Below are 24,672 nucleotides of genomic sequence, written 5' to 3'. Positions count from 1 at the left end.
TAGTTGTTACATTTCATCAGGCAATAGACACATCCCTATTTTTCTATCTATGCTATTATCTATATTTTCACCCTCTATAATTTTTGCTACAAGTTTAACAGTTGATAATTCTTATTTCTTAAATTTTATTTTCTTTTATTTCATCATACTCTGTTCAATTTTCTACTCACCTTCTAAATTTCACGTTCATAATTTCAAAGTCTACTAGTTTTTGCGCAACAAAACAAAATGTAACGTAAGGCAAAAAAAGTGAAAGTGAGAGAAATACACAAAAAAACATTCAAAATTGCAATAATTTTTGAGCAATTTGAAATTTTGAAGTTCATAAACAAACATAGCCCTTTCAGCACTTCAAATTTCAATTCTTAGTTGCATTCTTGCTGCCCGCAGAGTGACCAGTATGTTTTTTTTCCTACAATTTAACAATTAATAACTCTCAAACTAATTATCAAATTGCTAGTAAATATTTTTTATTAAATTGTACTAAGTGTACATTTCTTCTAAGAATCATCGTTTTTGCGCAGTAAAACCATTTACAAGATTAAATTAAACATCCAAAGCGGTCATGGCTCTTAGGATTTAGTAATATAGAGAGACAATTAATAGTAAAAATTTAAATAATGGAAACAGTGATAAAACTCATAATAAATACAACATGAAACAGTAGTTTAATAATAAAGAATTTTTTCAAAAGAGTTCATAGAAATTTTCTTAAAAGCTTGTTTATGTAAAGAGCTTGGTTATGCTAGTAAAGAGCAGGGAGAAATATAGCCCCATTTTTAAATTTATCAAAAAAGATATTTTTAACAAACGTTATGGTAAAAATTACGAATTTTATGTAAGCAGTAAAATAATTCAAAGAATTTCTTATTTTTAGATAACTTATTAATTGAATTTTGAGTTTTACCTTAAACGTGAAATTTATCGAACACAGTATTTATTTAAGATAATTATAGGTAATAAAAACAATGAAGTTACGTAGTACAAGCAGGTTTGTTGCTTTGTTTAATGATATGTTTATGATTTTTTTTCCACAAAAGGTTCTACAAACATTATACTTCACAGATAACAAGTACATTTTATTTATTAAAAAATTTACAAGTATTATACTTGCCGATCGGACTGTGTAGGGGTGACTGAACAGCCATTGCATCAGGAAGGTTCTGGGTTAGAATCCCGAGAAGGGCATGGATATTCTTTTATTCTCTATACTATCTGCCCTTACTGTGGGATCAACGTTGGTCCCCCTGATACAGTGGCGTAGCGAGGGGTGGGCAAGGGGGGGCATCATGCCCCGGGCGCTACTCACAAAGGGGCGCCAAATGGTCCGCAAAACAAAAAATTGCTGGATAATTTATTTTTTTTATAATTGATTTCTGGAAAATATATTTTAAATTAGTGCCAGTGTAATATAATAAATATTAATTCATAAATATTATTCATAATATTTAATTCATAATGTCACTTTAATAGTCTAAATCAAACTGTAATAATATATTCATAATACAAAATGGCACGTCTTTTCTACTGGCAGACCTATGTCTGTCTAACTCGACCTGTGTCTGTCAGCACTTCCTTCTACGCTGTGTGGTTACATAAATTATCTCATAATATGTTAAAATAAATATTTGCAGTGTACAAAATACAAACATTCTTTCTTTCAGAAATCTATTTATTTTTATTTGTATAAGAGCAATAAGAGCAATGTACTCTTGTTATTTTAAATTGATAACCATGACACTCTAATGTACTTATATGTACAGTCACGGGAAAAAAAGTGTCCGGAAAATAACAACTAAAGGATCGTCTATTTTTTGATATAGATACTTCTCAGACACACAACAAATGCAGCGTTTTGTCATTTCTAGGAAAGGGCACAAACAACGCCGTATTTGTTGTGTGCCTGAGAATTATCTGTTTTTTTTTTAAAAAAAAAGATTATTTGTTACTTTCCGGATACTTTTTTCCGTGACTGTACATATCTGTCAGTCGTAACCTTTTACAAAAGAAATAACGCAAAATTCTACAAAAACTAATTCACCATTTTATTATTCTTTCCCATCCATCGTTCAAAAAACCAAAACAAAAAAAAAAAATCATATCTATAATATCAAGCTTTTAGCTCGCAACATCAGAAAATGCGTGTTATTACATCACGTGACCCTGACACCTTCCCCCCAGAGTCATATTAGATCCAAAGATCGAATATGGCAAATAATTTAAGGGTCACACTTTACACATAAACAAACTATGTTTCACATTCACCCAAATATTCACTGAATCTTAGGTTTAACTTAACACTAGGTATTTACTTTAATCACCTAATAATAATAATAGGAAAAAATGTTCAGAGTCTTATTTTAGTTTATATTTACAGTCTGGACAATGCATCTGCATTACTAAGTTTCGATCCTTTGATGTGACTTGCCTCAATATCATGGCGTTGAATGGCTAACGCCCATCTCTGCAACCTCGGGCTTTGGGGTGTCGCACTCGTCAGAAATACTAGGGGATTATGATCAGTTAATAAAATAATCTTAGCACCACAGAGTAAGGTTTCAAATCTCTGCAAAGCCCAAATAATAGCATAAGCTTCCCTTTCAATTGTAGACCATTTCTGTTGAGTTGAATTCAGCTTCTGGCTACCGAAAGCTATGGGACGAATATTTCCTTCTTCATCTAACTGACCTAAACAACATCCGACCGCATTTTGAGATGCATCCGTATGCAAGTAGTATGGTTTCTCTATGTCTGGGACTTGTAACTCTGCGATCTTACATAGCGACGTCTTCAATTCCTTGAATGCCTTCTCAGCTTCTTCGCTCCAAGGAATCTCATTAGGAACTTTCTTTTTAGTAAGCTCTGTTAGTGGAAGAGCAATCTTTGCGAAGTTTGGAATATACTGCCTGTAAAAGTTGCATAATCCCAAAGCACTTCTCAGTTGTTTTTTGGTTTTGGGTGCCTCTAATTTCTGTATTACTCTTATTCGTTCTTTGTCAGGAGCATGTTTACCTGAACCAATAATATGTCCTAAGTATTTAACCTTTTGTCTAGCAAATTCGCACTTTCTCAAGTTCACGGAGAAATTAAAATATTCCAATCTCTTAAAAACTTCTTCAAGATGAATCAAATGTTCCTCCCACGTATCAGAAAATACTGCTAAATCATCGATATAAGCACAAGTGAAATCAGACATGGACTGAACCACTTTAGACATAGCTCTTTGGTAGGTTGCAGCAGCATTTCTTAATCCAAAGGGTAATACATTCCATTGGTACTGGCCTCGGTGAGTTCGGAATGCTGTGAGGTGTTTGCTGCCGTTCTCCATCGGTATAGCCCAATATCCCTTCAACATATCTAGCACAGTAATGAATTTCTTCTTTCCTACTAAGAAATTCAACTCCATCATATTTTGCATTGGATATGCATCCGGAACGGTAAGAGCATTCAAACTTCTGAAATCAATGCATAACCTGATTGTTCCGTCTTTCTTATGAACACATACTACCGGGTGTGCTATCTCACTTACCACCGGTTCAATCAGTCCTAACGCTAGCAATTCATTGATCTGTGCATCCACTTTCCCCTNAAAAACTTCATTGCTTGTGAACCCATAAACGACAACAATAGTACAAATCAATGCAACGACGATCCAAATAAAAATTTAAGCCAAGATAACAGTAGACCAAAGAGGTGTAAAAGTGTGCCGCTTCACTTGAAGGATTATAAGTTGTTTCGAAGGGACGAGGTCGTCCAAAAGTCAGGATGGTCGAGTGTAAAAGTGTGAACGTGAACATTAATTATATTCTTATTACATATTTAGTATTCCATGTTTTGGCAACAGCAGTATTTAGTATTCCATGTTTTGGCAACAGCAGTTCTTGTGTACGATATAGATTTTGAGTTTTTAGAATAACGGTGTGTGTAAATTTTAATAAAGTATTGATTTGTTTTTCTTTTAAAAGTTGTTTCTTACATAAGGTCATTAAATTTTCTGAAATAGTTTCGTTTCTTTCTGGTTTATTCTCTTATAGAATGGAGTTTTCTGTTGTCAAAGAACCAAGTCGAACAAACATATATAACAGAATAAGTTACTTCACAATTATAGGATGCATTAAATAATCTGCAGATTATTGGAGTTCTGCTGCATCCTCGCACAGGATATTCAGAAATTACATTGACATTGAAAACTTATAAAACCAATTAACTTAAATAAAATCTTAACACAAGCAAGAGTTTAAATAATAAATAATTAAACCTTATTGAAATTATATTAAAAAGGAGTCGAAAATTTCCTCATACAAATTCACACTGCATGAAATTACTCTAGGTGCGAATATTTTGAAACTACATCTACGATTTGCGCATGTGCGAGCAGTTAATTTAATTTCTAAAGGAACATTCTCACTGCATACAGTTGCCGCACCTTTTTAGATCGCCGTCAAGAGAGAATGAAGGAGAAATGCGTGAGCTGCGTTTAAAAAGAATAACCATTTAAAAAGACATTGCAGTAAAAATTAACCGTAAAATTATAATAGTTTCTCGGCTGTCTCAGCCTTCTCTAAAAATTCATAAGTCAACAGTTATTTTTTATAAGTTTCAGTTTCGGAATTCCGTGGCCGATTTGAATTCGGTGAATTTGTGTTGTTGTTTTCTATAATAATTTGAAAATCGAAATGCAATGGCTTAGTATTCAGTTATTCTTAGTTATTGTTTACAGTGTGTCCTTCTCCAGGTACCTATTATTAGCGAAATAAGCTGTAAATCTTTTGTTCCTATGAAATCAAGAAAATTCCATTGAACTAACCGTATTAATGAATGTTTTTTTTCTTGTTATTTTACGGTTTTATTAATTATTGTCTTATTTATCATATTTCACATTGAGCTTATTAAATAATAGCTTACTTGTTTAAGTATTTCAGATCAGTAAAAATATGATCGAATGCATCAATTTATAGATCTCGGGGATTCCCCAATTTTAGATAAGGGTTGTTATTTGCTATAGGTGATTTTTAACACTAAAATAAATTAGTTTCATCTTATTATAAACTGATAAATGTTTTTATGATGTTATTTTTTCTGTATAATTCTATTTGATACATGTTAATATGAATTGTCTTCATACCAGTCTATTATAAATTAGCATATAAAAGCTTAAATTTGTATTAATATATTAGCTTTTTAACCATTTCCTCTTGTCTTAACTTTTTCTATAATCGTATTAGTTAATTGAAATATCTCCTGAATTGACATTCTATAAACTGCTATGTTTAATACATTTTCTTTAGGTTATTTATAATTTCACCCTCAAATTATAGATGCCAAATAACATTATGCTTAATATCCTTCATTTAGGAAAAATATTTTTATACAATTTAAAAAATCTTAAATTCTATGTACAAGTAAACATAACTTGAATGATAAAGTGTTTTTAAAGCTTCTTTCTGACACTAACGGTTTTATTTTCATTAAAATAGAAATGAATTAATAACCATCATCATATCCTTTCAGCCATTAATAAACTATTTAAAAAATTGAAGTGCAACATTGTTTTATTTATTTATTTTTTTTTTTTTGCTATATAATAAGAAAATTAGGTTCTTTGGAATTGGTTTTTGTAAAGAACAATGTATTTAATCTGTAGGTTCAAGCTCAAGATTTTTAAAATTCCAATGAGTAATTGCTAAAGAAAAGCAGTACTTTTTCCCAGACCAGTGTAAGTGATATTAACCAAAAATTACCCAAAATGTTGTTATGGTTAAGTCACATCCACTTTTTTAAATGTTAAGTCACATCCACTTTGGTTCATGCTTCAATATAATCTATAAAAAAATTAATAAAATGATATTTTATTGCTTAAAACAAACTTAATGATTTATCTATCCAAACGGAAAAATAAGTATCAATTATTGTTCTGCTTTGTTAAGAGAATAGTTTACAGTACAATGCAAAAAATCATCCAAATTGTCCTATGTTTTTGTTTCGAGAGATTTAAATAATTCTTAATTTACATGTAATTATTCACTTTCAGTCGACAATTTTCAAATTGTAGCTTTTATTAGCAAGCTACTAAATTTTCAGTTTATTAACATTTTGCATCAATATGTTCTAATTAGCAATGATGCGCTTTAATTGTCTCATTAACACTTGTTGCTTTCTTTTATAATGGAATTTTTCAATGTCCTCACAACTTCAAAAAATTTCTTGTGTATAAATTTTTGCTGTATTATTGTAAAGCATTTTTAAAAACTCTTTTATGTGTTTTATTTAATTCTAAGTGCATTTCATTGGTTAGAAAACTTAGTTTAATTTCTAATTCAATGCAGTTAATTGGTGTTCTTAAAGAAATATTTGACGAAAACATAAAATATAACTCATTTATGTGTTATTAATTTATCGCCTTACCGAAAACATTTTAATCTTTTAAATTATGTTTAATCATTATATTTAGGTAAGAACTTAGTAGGAAAAAAATTTGTATAAGCTGTAACTTTAATTATTTTTTTCTAACACTTTTGACAGAGATTTTAATGTTACCAATTTTCCATTAAAATTTCAAAATGATATTTTTGGTTTGAATATCTACTGTATATCTTTTAATGACCTGTTATTTATCTCTCCTTATTTGCTTAATCCTATGCTTTTTACAGGTGAAACATGATGCCAATTTACATCTACACTAGTCAATTCAATTATATTTTTGACATTAAGAATTCCTTAAAATTAAATTGAAACATCTGAAGAAGAAGCTGGGAAATAACAAGAAAACATTTATTGGTGAGTTTAATAGATTGAGATTTTATAAAATCTGTACACCAAGAAAATCTTAAATGTCTTGGTTGATTAATATGTAAACATTTATTATCATGTAATAACTGAATGTGATCCTCAACAATTTTTAAGTAACTGTCTTATACTATTTTATGCATATTTTTTAAAAAAGTGGTTTCACTTCTTATCTAAATAAGAAAAAAAGTTGCTTACAAATAATAATTAAAAGCATAATAAGAGACACTCTCTGTGCACTTTTTTTTTTCTTTTTCAAAAAAGTTAAACTGCTGAAAAGATTTTTTTGATAATTTATTCTGAAAATTATTATAAAATAAACATTTAAAAGTGCTTTTTTTTATTTTTTAAAAAAAGATATGTATTTAACAAGTAATTTTAAAATCACTTAAAAATTTTGTTAATAAACTGTAAAAAGAGAAACTTTCAACCTTGAAAAAGTTTAAGCAATTGAGAATAATTCTAACAAAGTAAATATTTGTAATAGTAATCAAAATTAAACCTATAGACACAGATAGTTTTTGTGCATAATTATTATTTTAACAGTTATTAATTTCTCTTAAAAATAGAATATAAATAAAAAGGCAGTATCTCTAAGGGATGCTACTTGTTTTTGCAAAGAGGGCACATTTATAGGGATTAAAGGGGCAGGCAGGGTAGGCCACCCTAAAAATTTCTTAGGGACAACTCTGCAATCATAAGAACAAACCAGCCTTCTTTGGAGTCCTTTATGATGGAACTAACCTGCGTTTGTCTCACATAAAAAGAAAAACCTCCCATACTTATTCAGGTGGGAAGGAGATTCTAACCCATATTCTGTCTGCCCCTGAAGATGTTATTTTAAGCCTGTGGTTGGTGGTGCAAGCTAGAAAAAAAATTTGTCTCAACTTGCCAATCGCAGGAAATTAAACATGGTTCACCTCATAGGGAAGAAAGCCTTTTATCCCCTTAGCCATAGTGGCTCATCTATATTCAGTTTCATAATATATAATATATAGAATCAGTTTTGTTTTAATTTTTGTGTGAATAATAATTTATAGATAAGATTCATGTTTCTAAAGAAATTTGGTTATGAATTACAGAAACAAATATACATGTTTTTCTAAATTATGAATATCAGTGTTCTGGGGGCATATTAAATGTTCTGCAACTAAACAGTATTCAGGCCTCTTATCGCTGAATTATTAAGCAAAAAGTTTAATAATTGTGTGTTTGTTCGATTTCAATTTAAATAAAAATTCTTTATATAAGCTATTTGTCAGCTTTATCACTATAGGTAAAGCAGGAATGAAATTTTTAAAAGGCACTAACTATATAGGAGGTACACAGAAAAGAGATTTTAAAAATATCATTGAATTTGAGAGTAATTTTTTAAATGAAGTACAGAGAAAGAATTTGTTTTGATTATATGTAATTCATTGCAATAATTGGATAAAAATTATGAGAATATTAATGTATTTAATATTCTTCCGAAATATATATTTTAAACAATAGAGAAATAAAAACTCTTTTAGTTACTTGTTTAGTTTTTTTCTGTAAATCTTAAAGTTTCTCTGGAAACTATGGTATTATGTTGATTAAAATCATTGCAATTAAATTCTCTTAATTTAATTATAAACTATTAACTCAATTACTACCAACTCCGATTATAAACTAATTTAAATTTTACTGACAAAAAATGGAATCTCTGGGAGTTTCTAAACTGCTGATTAAAAATTATTGCAATTAAATTATTTTTAATTTTATTTATAAATTACTCTCATTTACTACTAACTCCAGCTGATCAGACTGTGTAGCAGTTAGGGAGCATCTTGCATCTGATATGTTCTGAGTTCGAATCTCGGGCAAGGCATGGATGTTTTTTCATTCTCTGTACTATCTGTCCTTACTGTGGGAGCAATGTTGGACCACCTAGTATGATGACCCTGAAAGAGCGGCCAACAAATCTGCCCTGTAAATGCCTAAATTGACAAAATGTTAACATAAATGGGCATTGGAAATAAAATTAAAAAAAAGTTACTAACTTAAATTATAAACTTGACTTAAATCATGTTTCTATAAAATAATTGTGTTTGATTGATAACAAGTCTTTTTTTTAAATGTCATTATGTTTTAAAATACTACTTGGAAAAAATAATCATAAAATTGTTTCTTTGTTTCATGTAAAACAATTCCATCAAACCACCTAAAAACGTAACATTTTTTAGCAAGTGTATAAGTATATTGCTAACATTTTAATTTTTTTCATGAATAAAAAAATGGCTTTTAGGGGGTTTAAAAGGTAAAGACTTTAAATAAATTCTAGAGTTTGGGAAAATTACTGTTGGCAAATGTCCCTTTATGCCCCTCAACCCAACGCTATGCATATGTTCATCTCATCAAATTATAAAACTATTAAAACTGGTTCATAACTTTTTTTAGTTCTGCATAGCAATTCATATTTTTTTCTATAACCATTAGTGTAAAAATAATCTTATGTTCAAAGTAGTGATTAAAAATTTTTTTATTTATTTTCTTAATTTTTATTTAATTTTTTTATTATAATTTTGCTATAAGGTTAGAATGTATGTTTTTAAAAATTCTGTTATATTTTGATGTTATAGATTGAGAAAAAAAAATCAAGCCTAAGATCCTGTCCACAATGTCAATATATGAAGAAGCTTTCTATTTGCCATTCTGTATATTCAATGCTGTCATAGAGTATATATATTTTGTTATAATCCATATTCAAAATAATGGCCCTAAACCAATTGTTGATATTCAGAGACACCTAAAATTTTTTAAGTATGAAGTTACAAAGTTTGTTCATATATTCCATGGTAAGGATGAAGTCGAAAAATGTACAAACATGCTGTGCATTGCTACTCCTGTATTTTATTCATTTAATGGCATAATGTATCTTTCAAAAGATTTTCGTCATTTTAAGCAGCGTATATATGAAGATCTTATATTAAGTCATACAACAGATATCATTTTAAGGGGAACTAAAAATATATCGGAAGTCTGTAAAATTCTTAATGTTAATAATTTGATTAAAATTGATAAAGACTCTCTTTTATCAATTTTGCGACAGTATTCATTTTTTTATGAAGATAGAAATGATTCAATATTCATACTACCTTACAGCTGGCTTGATAATTTTTCTGATGCATTTAATGGCGTTGAGCAATACTTTATGAGCATTTTACAAAATGTATTTGTAATGACTTTTGAAGATGTTAAGATTCATAGTCAATTTGTTCCATCATGCGGAATTCACTCGTGTTTGACAACATTCTGCATTCTTGCTGCCAGTCCAATTTTTTATTGTAAAAATAGTAATGTTTACCTAAATATTAATGGAAAAAAGATGAAGACTCAAAAGCAACAGCTTGGTGTCATAAGATTAGAAACAAGTTATTTTTTATCTGGTATAACTACTTGCCTTTTGGTACGTCTCTTACATGGAAAGAAATTGCATAACTGGGTCGGTGAGGTTAGTAATGTGATGAAAAATTATGGATTGATTTTTTGTAATGTATACTTTAAGGATTATTCCTATGATATGTTTGTTGTTTATTTTCATAAAAGAACTTTGAAGTCAATTAGTGAAATAAAAAATTTATCAAGTTTAATATCATTTCGTGATACTGTTATGTTTGATGCAGAGTATTGTGAAGGTGTTGGCGGTAGATATTATCAAGCAACAAAAATAAAAGTAATAAAACAGTCTTTTAAGCAAAACATATCTACTTATGAAGCTGATGTTGATAAATATAAAGAATGTGAATATAATTCATTTGAATTAAATGCAATAGTTAAAACTAAACTACAACAGAAATGCTCTTGTAAATATTGCAAGTCTGAAGGAGTACAAAATTTCTCAACTGAATGCATTCCAAATAACTATGATGAATTTGTCGAATTTTTAAAGAAATCCTTTAATTTTTCAAACAATGAAGTAAATCTAAACCTTATGGCGTATCAAAGTCATTGTTTCACTTCAAATTCATCTGAAGCAAAGAGTAATCTTTCTTTAAAGATAACTGATTCCAGCAAATCTGGAAAAGAAATTTCGAGCTTAGCTATCAAATATAATGGCCTATCTTGTTCAAATGAAACTTCCAAATGTGTAAATTACGCTGAAACAGATGGCATCAACAAAGAACAAAATGCTTTTGAAGTTAAAGTAAAAAGGCCACTTAATCAGGTTTCAAGGGAAAACTGTAAAAAAAGTCTTAATTTTTCGGTTTTACATTATGCTTTTCTTTTTGGTGAAATTGAATCAGCTTCTAAAGATTTTGGCATCATATATGGCTCTACTGATTATAATTCTTATTCAGTCTATTTTCTAAAAAATGCACTTGTTTCACTTGATGATAATGTGGTTCTCAAAGATATAAAGAGATTTGACACAGTGTTGGCTTTGGTGCCGAACATTGATGAAGACTCTTGTCCTGTTGCATCTTTAGTATTTTTGCTGAATTCAAATGAAGTTTCTTTAATTTTGAACTATGAAATCTGCCCATCAAGATTTGTATTTGATTATTTTGTACCCCGAATTAAAGCAAAATGCTGTAATCTTCTGTGTCATTTTGATCTGAGCCATGCATTAACATTTGAAATACCTTTTAAATTTGTAACAAATATGTTAAATGAAGTAAGAAGAATTTCTTCATTATTTTTAATGTCTTTGGCAGACATTTGTAACTTAAATGACAAAACAAAGGAGAAACTTCAGACTCTCGTAACGACTGTTAGTAGAAAAAACTTGACTATTGGAAACAGCAAATCATTTTCGACAGTAGCATCTTTGTTTCTGTTTATGTTTTCATTTGTGGATAAACATAAGCTAAATCATAAACGCTTCAAGAAATGTCTGCATTACAAACGTATGTTAGAGAAAAATAATGGAAAACAGACTTTTCATCAGATAAAACGTAAATATTGTTCTAAGCAATTGACCTGTAAAATCTCATTCTCGAAAGATCATGATAATGATAGTTTGAAACTTAAAGAAACTGTTCCTATGAAGCACTCTAATTCTATAAATTGTTTAATGCCAAATATTGATCAAAGCATTTCGTTTTGTAAAAATGTTAACAGCAGCTGTAGCAGTTTAGGATCATATTTATCTTGTGCAGGTACATCATGTATCAAATCATCATCATCCTGTACATCAGATGATTCATTTTATTCTTGCAAGTCATCTTCAGAAAGCTTAAGTTGCTCATCTTTATCTTCCGAAAAGAAACAGTCTTTACATTTGGCATCCCTTTCTATCTCATTGCCTCAAATAACTGTACCTTCTCCTGAAAAAGTGCCAAATTTGAATTTTCAAGCAGTTAAATTTAAAGCTGTTTGTAAATCGGATGATACTTCTCTGAAAAGGGTAATGACTGATGATTTGCATACAGACACAAAGCTGAAACTTAGCTATAGATCTATTTTATCGCTAAAATCATTACGAAACAAGGAGAAACAAAAATTTATTTTACGAGATACAGTGTTTTGCAAGAATAGTTTCAGATATAAAGTTGAAACTGTTGCTCGTGTCTGTGTGATCACAAACACTTTCATATTTTTAACACCAATAAATGATCAAGAGCTTACATTATGTTTTCCTAAGAAATTAATTTCTCTTAAAATACAATCGAAAATTATGATCAATGCCACTCTCAGAATCACTTACATCCCATGTGTGCCTTTAAACTTATCTCATGTTCTTTTGTTAGAAACAGATGATTAGTTTTTTTTTATTTTAACTATTATGTGTCTGATAAGAAAAATATTAATTACATTTGTCTTTTTTGAATATTAATCTAGTCTTTTTTCTAGTTTTTAATTGATTACCTTGTTTCTACAAACATATCTAAGCATCAATATCATTTTATAAGAAAATTTTTTGTGAAATGAAAACTGCTGTACAATCCTACTATATTTGGTTTTTGTTCAACATCTGCTTTATTTTTCAATTTCATTGCAACAATTTTGAAACATATTGTTAAAAAATTTTTGTGTATTTACTTCATTATGTATAAATTCACTTCTAGGGAAAATATAACTTTATTACATTTTCTTAATTAACTTTTTTTATTTATTATGATTTATAAATGTTAAAATTTTTTGTTTGAAAACAATTATTTTTTTAACTAATCTATGTTATTAGCAACTTAAAATAATTAAAATTATTACTATAATGCCCTGTTTGCTGAATATCTCTCATATAAATTTAAGGCAGCAAGTTTTAGTCAAAAAGTCTAGTCAAACCCAATTTAATCTATTCAGATTATTATTAATTTTTTTTTTTGTAACATTTGATCTCTTATATTTTACAGGTATATTGCTAGCAAATTGAATTATAAGAAGAGATTTTTACATGTTGCACTTGTTAGGACTTAGCAGATCTTTATCAAATTTAACCCATGAAAAATTTATTAAAATATTTTTTTTTATGAAAATGGTATCAAATTTAACCCATGAAAAATTTATTAAAATATTTTTTTTTATGAAAATGGTAAATTTTTATTTTAATCTAATAATACTGTTGTTGTGTGAAGAAGGTTGATAGTTAAAATCCTGCTATTATTTTTTTAAGTAGTGTAACAAGATTAATATAGTTTTAATTTTTATAAACATACTATGATTTTTTTATATAAACTTTTTGTTAATAATGCTTTAAATTACATAATTGCTAAATTTAATTTTAAAATTTTTTTTTTTTTTAAAAATCCCATTATTCTTGAAAATAAAGGATTGATTGTTTAAAACTTGTTATTGATGCTAAATTTTGTTTATTTATAATAAATTAACATAATAACTAGAACCTGGATTTTGATGACCCAAAAAATCTCAACTAATGCCCTTAAAAAGTGCAAAAAATGCCATTAAAAATCCAAAAATTGCGCAAAAAATGCCTTAAATAAAGTAAAAATATTGAATTAAAAAATTTTTTTGCTCTTTAAAATTATTATGAGTCATTTAAAAAATATAAAGCAATGCAATACTTGTTCTACGTTCATTAAAGTTTGAAAAAAAAATTTTATATCCTAAAATAACAAAAAAAGGAAAATATATTGACACCAAAATATTTTTATTTTGTATAGAAACTTCAATGGATATAACAACTTCCATCTCATAATATTACTAAATATCAGAATTACATTGGATTATTAAATGTTTTTTGATAATTTAAAATGTAAACAAGCGTCTCTTGTCTGAAAGTAAATTTTCATTCCTACTGAAGCTTCTTTCAACGCCTACTGATGTTATAGGTGCGTACTTGAAAAAGACGGTCTCACTTGCTGACAATTCTTCTTCAATTTGAAAAGATTTTGCTTCGCCTGTTAATATTCTATAGATTTTCTTCATTGTTTGGAAGCCATTGTAATAATGAAAATTGATAAAAAATAATAAAAATTGGAAAAAATTAACAAAAAACTTTAAAAAATGCATTAAAATGCAAAATACGCCCCAAAATTTAAGGAAAAATGCCCTATAATTCTAAAAAAATGCTCTAAAAGACAAAAAATGTCCAAAATTGCAAATGTCATCAAAATCCGGGCCTTAATTTAACATTAAATTTTTAAAAGAATTTTAATAAAATATTTACGGAGCTCTTTTTATTACTTTTCCTAATAAAGTAGTGCTATTGTATATTTTTGCCTATTTAAAATTTTTACTATAGATAATGTTTCGTGAAGAAAAACCTCATTTAAAATATAATATTTAAAAAGGATAAAATTTTTATAAATAAAATGAACATAACTCTTACAACTAATTTGTTATATTTGTTTTGAAAAAAAAAAAGCTTGGCTCACTGTGGCGTTTCAATTATGAGCCAATTTCAATGTTGTTAATTATTCAATTTATTTATTTTATTTTAGAACTTTAGCCATATTGGTTTCTGGAGCTTAGAGACTGACCTTGTCAATTTTTTTTATCATATCATTATAATTGTGTAAAGCTTTTTTTTCTTCTTTTTTTTGTGATAAATTTTGCCAAATATTAGAAAGATAGAGCTTCTAAACTTGTTTCTAAGTTTTTATAGATCTGTAATTATCTAATATCTACAGATAATGTTTAAGTTTTCGACTATTCTTATCTATTTTATTACTATTTTCAAATTATTATTTGGTGTTAGGATATTGTGCAATTCTAAAGGCATATTCACAATGTGCTTTTTTTTGTTTTTGTTCATTTATAAACATGTTTTTGTTCTCAAAAAGTTGTTTTGGATTTTATAACTGTTATATATCATTATATTTTTAATGTGACTGTTTTGTGTCCTCATTTCATTCAAAGCACAATTTTATAATTTTGCATGCTTAAAAGGAAAACCTTTGACTATTTTTTATTTATTTTTTTTTCTTTTATTCAATCTTTACATACCTAACTATTTTATATATATTTTATTTTTAATATATATTAAGTTGAGATAAAAGCTTTTTCTAAATTGAAAATATGCTAAAAATGCGTTCAAATAATTTCTTATGTTATCTTTAGAATTATTATCTTACTGCCTAATTATGTTATAATTAGGAAATAGCGAAGCTGTATAATAATTTTATTACTGCTATTCAATAAATTTTTTTTAATTAATGTTTTTTAATTTATTTTTGGATAAAAAACAACTTTTTTTAAAAAATAAAAAAAAAAAATTTGTGAGAAAAATAAATTTTTGTTTCTTGGATGAGGCTAAAAAGTTTTTTTTTTTTTTTTTAAAAGTTAATGTTCTTTACATAGAGATCTGTCGGGCTTTTTTTTTATTAGCTTGTTTTTTTATAATTTTGTTTTAAAAATTATAGTAATGACCAAAAAGAAAACGTAGGAATCTTAAACATATTTTAGAGGATTATATAAATGAGTCAAATATACAATGAATATTTAATAGTAAAATTACATCACGATCTTGAAAAAAAAAATTTTAGGGCTCTTCATTTTAAACTAATGCATGCGTATAGTAATAGGATTTTTTTTCTTCTAATGTGTTTTGAATATCATTATAAGCTCTTAAAAAATTATGGATATTTTATCATTAGAATTTCTGTTATATGAGGAAATTTCTACATTTTGAGCTGAAAGGGTTCCTTTGCTAAAAGATATGATTTTTACAACTCAAAATAAATTTAATCATATGGTTTATTTTCATATTTTATTGTTGTACCCCCTATTTTGTTAAACTTGAAAGGTGTAGAACTTCTGATTTAAGTTATTTGTCTTTTATAAAATCATACACTGTTAATAAAGATTTAAAATATTTTCTGTGTACTTTCTAATGAATATTTTTGTAAAGTTATATAAAAAAATTTAAATAAAGAAATTTATTCTCTATTTATATTCTGAATTTTTATTGTTTAATGTATTAATTAATTGTCATATTCTTCAAATACTGATGAAACATCACCCTATTCCTTCATTTCTTGATTGGTAGTGTAGAAAAGAGTAAAAGTGTTCTTTAAGTATTCTATATCTAAAAAATAGGTCTATTTTTAACTATAGATAATTTGCATTATAAAAAGTATTTTATTTTTTACATTTGTCTTATAATTTGTATTATTTAGATGATTTGTATTTTAAAAAAAGAAATAACCGAAGGCTGAAGTTGAGAATAATAATAATATTATTATTAAGAGAAATAAGAAATGAATTTTGAGATATGATATAGATTTTTGTTTTATAATATGACAAACATCTCTTATTCTTTTTTTTTTTTTTTTATGTTTGAAAAATTCCTCTGCATCTTTAGCTAAACTGAGGACCCCTGTTCTGATTCAAGCATTGTAATCATACGCATATGTATTTTAATTCATATTTAAAAATTTATAGTATTTAATAAAATTTTTATAAAGTAAGTTAAAGTGATGCAAATTTTAATAAGAATCGAAAAACAATGTTTTATGGACTTTTATTTTGAATATATATACATAGTCAGCCTACTCTATTTCTAAAGGTAACTAAAGTTTGTAGTATGAATTCTATTTTTAAAAGTTGCCTAAAACTTATATAACATGCTACATATATAGATGTTTTTTTTTTTTTCATATTGCAGATGGTGTGCAGAGTGCTTCCAAAACAGCAGTTTGTGTTTGATGCTGTTGCATAAAATTTACAGATCGTTTTAAAAAGTAAACATTAAATAAAATGATATAAAGAAATTTTCTTCAAAAAGAATAATTTTGTTTCTAGGTAAACGTATTTAGTTAAAGACACTTGTTGCCCATAGATTTGAAAAAATATATTTATTTGAAACGACATGAGCATTTTGGGGTGAAATGTGGGGGATTGCAAAAGAATACACCTCTAGGACTAAAAAAGTTCCACCAGCTTCCAGGTATGATAGAAATTTGTCCTCATTTCAAAATAAGTTGGGCGTTAGATCAATTTTCTTCTGTTTTTCAACTACTACTACTGACCAATATAAATTTCAGTAAACTTTTGATTAATTAATTTATGAGTAGGTTGCGTAGCTCTTACCTAAATATTAGAGAGTGTGAACTTAATAATTAGAACTACATGATAGCATTTGCCATTGCTGGTTCTTTTTAACTCAAAATTGCTTAATATTTTGTGCTACCTGCTCTCTCTCAAACTACTGTAAAATGTGCATTATCAGACTATGTTATATCATATAAAAATAAGTGTATAGTAAACAAGTGACAATAAATAACTTGAACAAAGCTTAAAACTAGATATTTTTCTTGAACACAAAATTTAAAAAATTCAATATAGATTCAATCCTGCATCTAAATAAATGCATGGAAATTGGTTCTGTCATCCACTATATTCTAGCATACAAAGGTTAAAACACTCGAAGATAATGCAAGGCACGTTTTCCTGTCATTTTTATTGCATAACAATTAAATCAAACAAAATTTCTGTTTAGTCTATTTTGGAAACGAGGTCCAATGTCCGAGAGATCGTGAGTTAGATCCCCGCCGGCCGAAGACTTTTCGTGTACAAAATGGTGACTGGTACTCACTAAATCTGTTGGGATACAAAGTCCTCCAAGTTACCATAACAAATTCATACCTCTGGAGTACTGGATCGCAGGACGCAGATTGATCGTATTCTAGTTCAGGTCTGCTCTAAATTATGATCTGCGGATGGATTGGGTGAGATTATGCTCTCCCTGTAAATGGGGATGTGACGTATGTATGTCTCCAGATCATCCTCAGGAATGTTTTGGCGACCATCACCAATAATCCATTGTGCAGCTCTACTACTACGTAAATGAATATACCTTCCTGGAAGCAAAACACCGTTAAATATTAGGAGTCCTAAAAAACTTCTTAGAAAAAAATAAGCAATGTAAGCATTTGCATTTCTGCATATTGATCTCCAAGTTGTGATATCATACAAGTAGGATTTTTTTCTCCTTTTTTTAAAAAAATGTTTCATTTTTTTTGTCTAAAGTTTAAAATTTGTAAGTTGTGTGTCGTGACCAACCAGTGTGGGGCATAATGAAATATATTTACTCCTGAACATACATCCTGAACTTTTTGGACATACAGTGAGAATGGTCTTTTTGGACTCAGCAGATGCAGTGAGAATAAATTTAAAAATTCTTTTAAGCGTAACTACGTCATTGACTGAGGTGTTCATTATAAAGATTAAGAGAGGCAGCCATCGAAGTAAGGAGTAGAAATAAGCAACCAAAGGCTTATTAACAGGAATAAAGTACAAAGTAAACAAGGAGAAAAAAATTTCCATAAACTTTAAAAAAATGAATTGTTGAATAACCGAAGAATGTTGTTATTAGAATGTTATAGGTTAATCTTACGTACGTGAAGAATTATGTATAAAATTTGTATTTTGATTCATCATTGGTTTTAAATTTTGAACAGTTTAAATTAAAACAGCTTCAGTTTTAAAACACTTCGTTGTTTTTCATCTTTCTATCTATCTAAAATCTGTAAAATTTTGTTTATTTTAATGCAGCAACAAAGCTTATACAAAAAGTAATGAGAATTTTCCCAATTTGCTGTATTCTAATTACTTTATTGCAGAGTTTTTCGCAGTAATCTCAAATTTCCTAATTTATGTCCTACTTAACAGAAGTCATTTATTTTTAACTTTTTTAATATTTTTTCAATTCTAATTACTGTGTTTATTATCCATTATTATGAAGCCTAGTGCTTGATTTCTCTTTGAGCTCAAATGATAAAGCTAACTCTTTTTTCTTTAATATTTAATTTCAATCTTTGTATCCTATAATATAATTTTTAACAATCATTTCTTAGTTTAAAAACCTCATTTGCCATTTAGGGAAAGATTTATGTATCATAATCTGCAGCAGAATAGTCACCAAGTCTTGGCAATTAACAGACAGCAACCCGCAAAAATAAATATGTAAATAAAATCACAGAAGAGTATAGTTTGTTACTTGAAGCATACCCTCCAGCTTATGAGGATTTTGAAAATAATTCTTTCTAGTGGTAGCGAGCCGAAGTAGAAATTTTTAAAGCAAATGGATCTCTCATAAAACTTTTATCAGAACTTAAGAATCTAGCCATATGGCCTGCACTTTTATAAGTAATAGTGGACAAGTTACGCTAAAATTATTTTTTTTTAAATATTAAGACATTAATTTTGCTACCGTCAGAAAAGAAGATTTCTGAAACTACGGAAATTCCGTAGCAGTTGGAGGGTATGCTTGAAGGGTATAATTTGTACTACCCTGGGTGGCTTAAAGATATGAAAGTGAAGGAGAATTGAGTAATGTTTTTGAATCTAGTTTCCTGAATAAGGAAAGCATTTAATTGCACTTTTAGATGAAGAATAACTTGGTAAATTATTTTATTTTTGTAAATGAATAACAAGAGACGTAAATGAATAACAAGAGAAATGGTATTTTGCATCGTATAAAATCTAAAAAATTATTTTAAAATTAAGGAGAATCTAAAATTAAAGGGAGAATGATCACAATCTATGCTGTCAATCATGGATCACCCATTTTTCAAATGCTTTTCAATTTGTTGATTTGAAGGAAAAAATTATAGTGTTCATTATTGTTCTGTTTAAATGATATTTATTCTTCTTGTCTGTTCTAGCTCATTGTTTTGGTTTTAATTTACTGACTGTCAAGCTTTTTCAAAAATTATGCTTTCAATATCATGTTATTTTTTCTATTTGTGTTTAATGAGCAAAAAGTTGTTTTAAAGAAAATAATTGTTTGCTAGAAATTCATTGAACATTATTGTTGATGTTATTATCTAAAGATATTATAAACTAATATCAGCTTTAGAATGAGCTTTAATTTAATTGACCTTTTTTTGTTACAATCATTTCCTTTGTAAGTATTTTATTTTTATATTAATGCAAAATTGTCATTTTTGTTCAAATGAGCTAATAAAATTTTTTTATTGGGTGATAAAAAGAAGATGAAATTTGAAAAACAGAATTCTTCCTAGTAATAAAAAAGGGCAGGATGTTTCCTTTTAGAAAGAGCACTCATTCAACACTGTAATAATGTATCAAAATGTGTAATATTATGTAATGACTAAATTTCAGCTTCAACAGTTTTTAAATTGCCTTCTAATACTATTACATGTGTATGTTTAAAAGTAATTCTATTTCATTATCAAAATACCAGAAAATTTTGTAGTTTATAAAAATAATTAAAGGCATGCTAAAAGACAATATCTGTGCTTAATTTTTTTTCAAAAAAGGTAAACTAAATAATTGATAATCTTTGTTAGTCATTTATTTTGTGGGAAATTGACCCCAATATTTCCTATAATGTAAAATTTAACAACTTGTTCGTCTGGTAATAGAGATTTTCTAGCATGGCAGTGGGTGCTGTAGATTGTCGCAGCATCTGCTGATTATTTTCCTTCTCATTTTTTTTTTAAAATTTTAGTGGAAAGGCTGAAAATAAGTAAAAATTAAAATCAAAATGAAAAAAGAAAAGAATTTTCTTGTTCATCTTTTCTTTTTGATTTCGTTATTGGGCTTAGTATCAACATCTTTTTTTCTTTTATGGGAAAAGCTTAATAATTGCATAAAATTTAATTTAAATTTATACTTAAAATTTATATTGTGTTTAACTTTATTATATTTAATGTTTGCAAATCGTGTTGCAAACATGCTAGATTCAGCTTGATTTTTACAATAGTAATCTCTGCTTGACTGCACAGAAGTTGCAGACAAATTTTTTAAGATAGTGCTGCAGATTGCCTCGATAAATTTTTTTTCTGAGTTCAAAATATGTTAAAAAATATTAGTCAATTTTTTAATAAATTATAGCTTTTTGACAAAAATATACTAATTGAAACAGCTTAATCAATTCTATTCAAGAAACAGAGCTTGTACAAATTGTGTTTGACAAAAATGCCATAAACTAAAATCAAAAACAGTTATTATGGCACATACTTGGTTTTTATAGGTAATTTTCATTTATATTCAAATTACTGCTCTAGCTAATTGTTTTGCTAATATTGGTTTCAGCATTATCAAATATATGGTAAAAAGTTTGTGCTTTTGTCTCAATATTTCATATATTATATTTATTAATAGAAAAATCAAATTCTTTTGTAATTAAATCTTTTGTAATTGTGTATGGTGTTCTTAATAATCTGAAAATCTATTGATATTCAAAGATCTTTTATTGTGTTATTTATATGAAGACTAATTTTTAAACTTTTTATTATGCTTCTTTAATAGTGTTTTTTGTTGAATATAATATAAAATGTTTAACAATTATTTTGATTTAATTTTTTCGGTATATTTTTAACTCAGAATAAAAATGATTCCTAAGTTTACATTTGAAAATATGGTCAATGCTAAAATAAAGTGTAACATGAAAAAATACCTGAGAATTTATTTCTGAAGAAAACCCAATATTTTTATACATTTTTAAACTTTTTATTGCGTTTTTTTTAAATGTTATTTTAACTATATATGATATAAATTTTTTTAAATAATTTTGATTTTATTCTTTAGGTTTGTTTTCACTCGGATTAAAAGTGATCCGCAAATTTAGCATTGTATAAATATGGTAGATACCATTATAAAGTTCATCATCATCATAGTTGGCCAGCCAGCTCAATCCTCCATTATGAAGTTTGTGCAATGAAAAGACATCCCAGAATTTATACCTGAAGAAACCCGTAAAATATTTATTTAGTTTTAAACTTTTTATTATGTTCTTTCTTTAAAGGATATTTTAATTTTATATGATGCAAAATTTTTAAGAATAATTTTGATTTTATTTAGTTTAGTTTAAGTTATTATTTTAGTTATTATTTAGTTATTAAGTTATTATTTAGTTATTAAGTTGTTATTTTTTTTTATTTTATTCTGTTTTTTATTCAGATTATAAGTGATCCCTGAGATTTTACGTTTGTATAAATATAGTAAATACCATTATGAAGTGAGTAGCATGAAAAGACATCTTAGAATTTTTACTCAAGAAAACCCATAAAATTTTTATTTATTTTTAAACTTTTCAGTATGTTTTTATTTAAATGTTATTTTAATTATATCTGATTTTTTTTAAGAATAATTTTGATTTTATTCTTTAGGTGTGCCTCTTACTCTTCAAAGTGATCCCAAAATTTACAATTGTAAATATTGTTTCTACCTTACTCGTGGTGTGAGTAATATGGTTCGACATTTAAAAATTCATATTGGAGAAAAACCATATGTCTGCAATATATGTCAAAAAAGTTATAAACAGAGATCATATCTTAAAGTGCATATGCAAGTTCATTCTGGTGAACTCAGCTTCTTTTGTTCCATTTGCAGTCGTGGATTTTCATCAAAACAATCATTAACTAACCATACTACTGTGAAGCATGAACGTTAAAATACATTTAATCAATCTCATTTTCTTTAGTATATTTTTTATAGTTAGATGTATGCAGTAATAGTATTTATTTTATAGCTTGTCATACAATGTGGTTTGAATTTGTTTTAAAGCCCAAACTCTGTCATTGCTTGTCTGTATTTGTGTGTTCAACATTTTTTAAATACTTAATTCAATACTTTTTCAAAACTTAATTTAACATAATTCAAAATACAAGTGGAGAAATAATATTAAATAACATATAGTTTTATAGATGCATATATATATTTTCATGTCCAAAGCATTATGTTGTTTAAAAATCATCTGAGATTGTTGTTTCTTTGATTATTATCTGATCACTTGCTTTGAAAGTTATTATTTATTATATATTTTAAACTGCCACTTCAATTAAATTACATAAAATTGTAATTTCACCTTTTTAGAACTAACTTACTAGTTTACTACGCAATCAAAAGAGTTTCAGTATTTTTTTGTTTTTATTTATTTTTGCCTTTTTTTAGAACTTCCCATTAGTATAACTTAAATACCTTATTTGGTCATGAAGTATCAAATGAGTTTGTTTCGTTTTTATTATTATTTATTTTGTTTATTTATTTTTTGCACATCTAACGATAACCTTTCAGGGGATACTTCAAAAAAAAAAAAAAAAATATTCATTTCAGGAACTTTTATCAATAAAAGTATCTANTGTTTGCCCCCCCCGCCCCGGAGCCTCTCTATGAAAATAACATACACATACTTGCAAAATAAGTTCCTTCTCTACTGATCCACATCATTGCTTATTATTTTGTAAATGAAATTTCTGGTGACGGTATAGAAAATATCTTAGGATTTTTTGTATTTGTATTGCACATAATTTATTCCTTCTAATGTTTTTTTTTTTAAAATTGTGTTCAGTGTTATATTGAGTATTTTTTAAAAAATAAAATAGCTCATTCTTATGTTATTGTACAGTTATATTGTCCTTTTATGTGAAAAGTTATGTATTATTTTATAAGATCTAAATAATGAAATATGTTTTATACAGTAGTTTGTCATAAGCGACCATAGAAAAGAAGTATCATATGCTTTTCTTTAATACTACATAGCTAAGTTTTGAAAAGCATAAATGGTTATATTATTTAGGTTATTAAAAGCACTTTTTTTCTTAGGAAATTAAAAATGCTTTGCATTTAATTATTATATATTTAAAACACTACTGCATAGTAAGATTGACAAATAGAGAATATTGTTAAATTGATAGTATTGCATTTTTAAAATTGGCTGTACATTAAATTGCAGACAAATGATTGACCAAATTAATATGTACGTGTGTGTGTTAAATTGTCCGGAGTTGGTCTTAAGTATTTTTAGCTGAATAGTATTTGCTTAAGTCTATAAATGTTTTTGTTTTCTTTGCAAACTGAATGTTATAAGCTGATTTTTATTGTATTTGTCATAGACTTGGAAATGTGGAATTTTTTTCCTGTTACATCACTTTTATATTTTTAAATCACTTTTATATATTTTTAAATCACTTTTATATATTTTTAAATCACTTTTATATTTTATTATATTTTTATTCTTATTTCACTTTTATATTTTTGTTTTCTTTGCAAACTAAATGTTATAAGCTTGTTTTTATTGTATTTGCCATAGACTTGGAAATGTGGATTTTTATATTTTTACACCACTTTTATACATTTTTAAATCACTTCTATATTTTATTATATTTTTATTTTACTTTTATATTTTTATTTTGTTACTTATATTTTTATTAAAAATTTATTCAATTACGCTGCCTTACAATTTTTTGTCAAGTTTTTAAACTTAATTCATGCCTAAAAAACAAATTTAAAATATTACTGTAATTAGCATGGTCAGTAAATTTTGCAATAAAATATTTCTTCATATCATAGTTTTTTTTATGTTAATTCTTCAAAATTAAATCCTACAGAAAAGAGTTTAGTTTTTGATATCAGTATAACAAATATACTCAAAATCAATTGGTTCTATTCAATTCATAAGAAGAAGAAAAAGAATACAAATAAATAAAATAAAAATAAATTATGCTACTGTTGTAGTTTTTGTCAGAAACTTCATATTTTTCTTAAAACAAG

The 24,672-nt window shown here is 27.0% G+C and overlaps 1 protein-coding gene and 1 long non-coding RNA gene across 4 annotated transcripts; both read left to right on the top strand.

Annotated features, from left to right (window-relative positions):
* Positions 1-4,586: 4,586 nt before the first annotated feature.
* On the top strand, positions 4,587-16,102 carry LOC107457250 (uncharacterized). Its single transcript, XM_016075374.3, has 3 exons — positions 4,587-4,735; positions 6,651-6,777; positions 9,390-16,102. The coding sequence occupies exon 3, from the start codon at positions 9,428-9,430 to the stop codon at positions 12,512-12,514; it is 3,087 nt and encodes a 1,028-aa protein (XP_015930860.1). The 5' UTR covers positions 4,587-4,735; positions 6,651-6,777; positions 9,390-9,427; the 3' UTR covers positions 12,515-16,102.
* A 2,322-nt stretch (positions 16,103-18,424) lies between these two features.
* On the top strand, positions 18,425-24,470 carry LOC107457251 (uncharacterized). 3 transcript variants are annotated; one of them, XR_011636995.1, is made up of 3 exons: positions 18,425-18,547; positions 21,709-21,828; positions 22,290-24,470. It is a non-coding gene; the product is annotated as an uncharacterized lncRNA (long non-coding RNA). The 3 variants fall into 3 exon arrangements; XR_011636994.1 differs by having other exon boundaries at positions 18,430-18,725; positions 21,709-21,875; XR_001585811.3 differs by having other exon boundaries at positions 18,433-18,547; positions 21,709-21,875.
* Positions 24,471-24,672: the final 202 nt, after the last annotated feature.

Source organism: Parasteatoda tepidariorum, chromosome 6 (assembly GCF_043381705.1).
Source record: "Parasteatoda tepidariorum isolate YZ-2023 chromosome 6, CAS_Ptep_4.0, whole genome shotgun sequence".
Classification (NCBI taxonomy): domain Eukaryota; kingdom Metazoa; phylum Arthropoda; class Arachnida; order Araneae; family Theridiidae; genus Parasteatoda; species Parasteatoda tepidariorum.
Note: the sequence above shows the minus strand (reverse complement) of the source record. Positions and strands in the feature narration are given on the sequence as shown.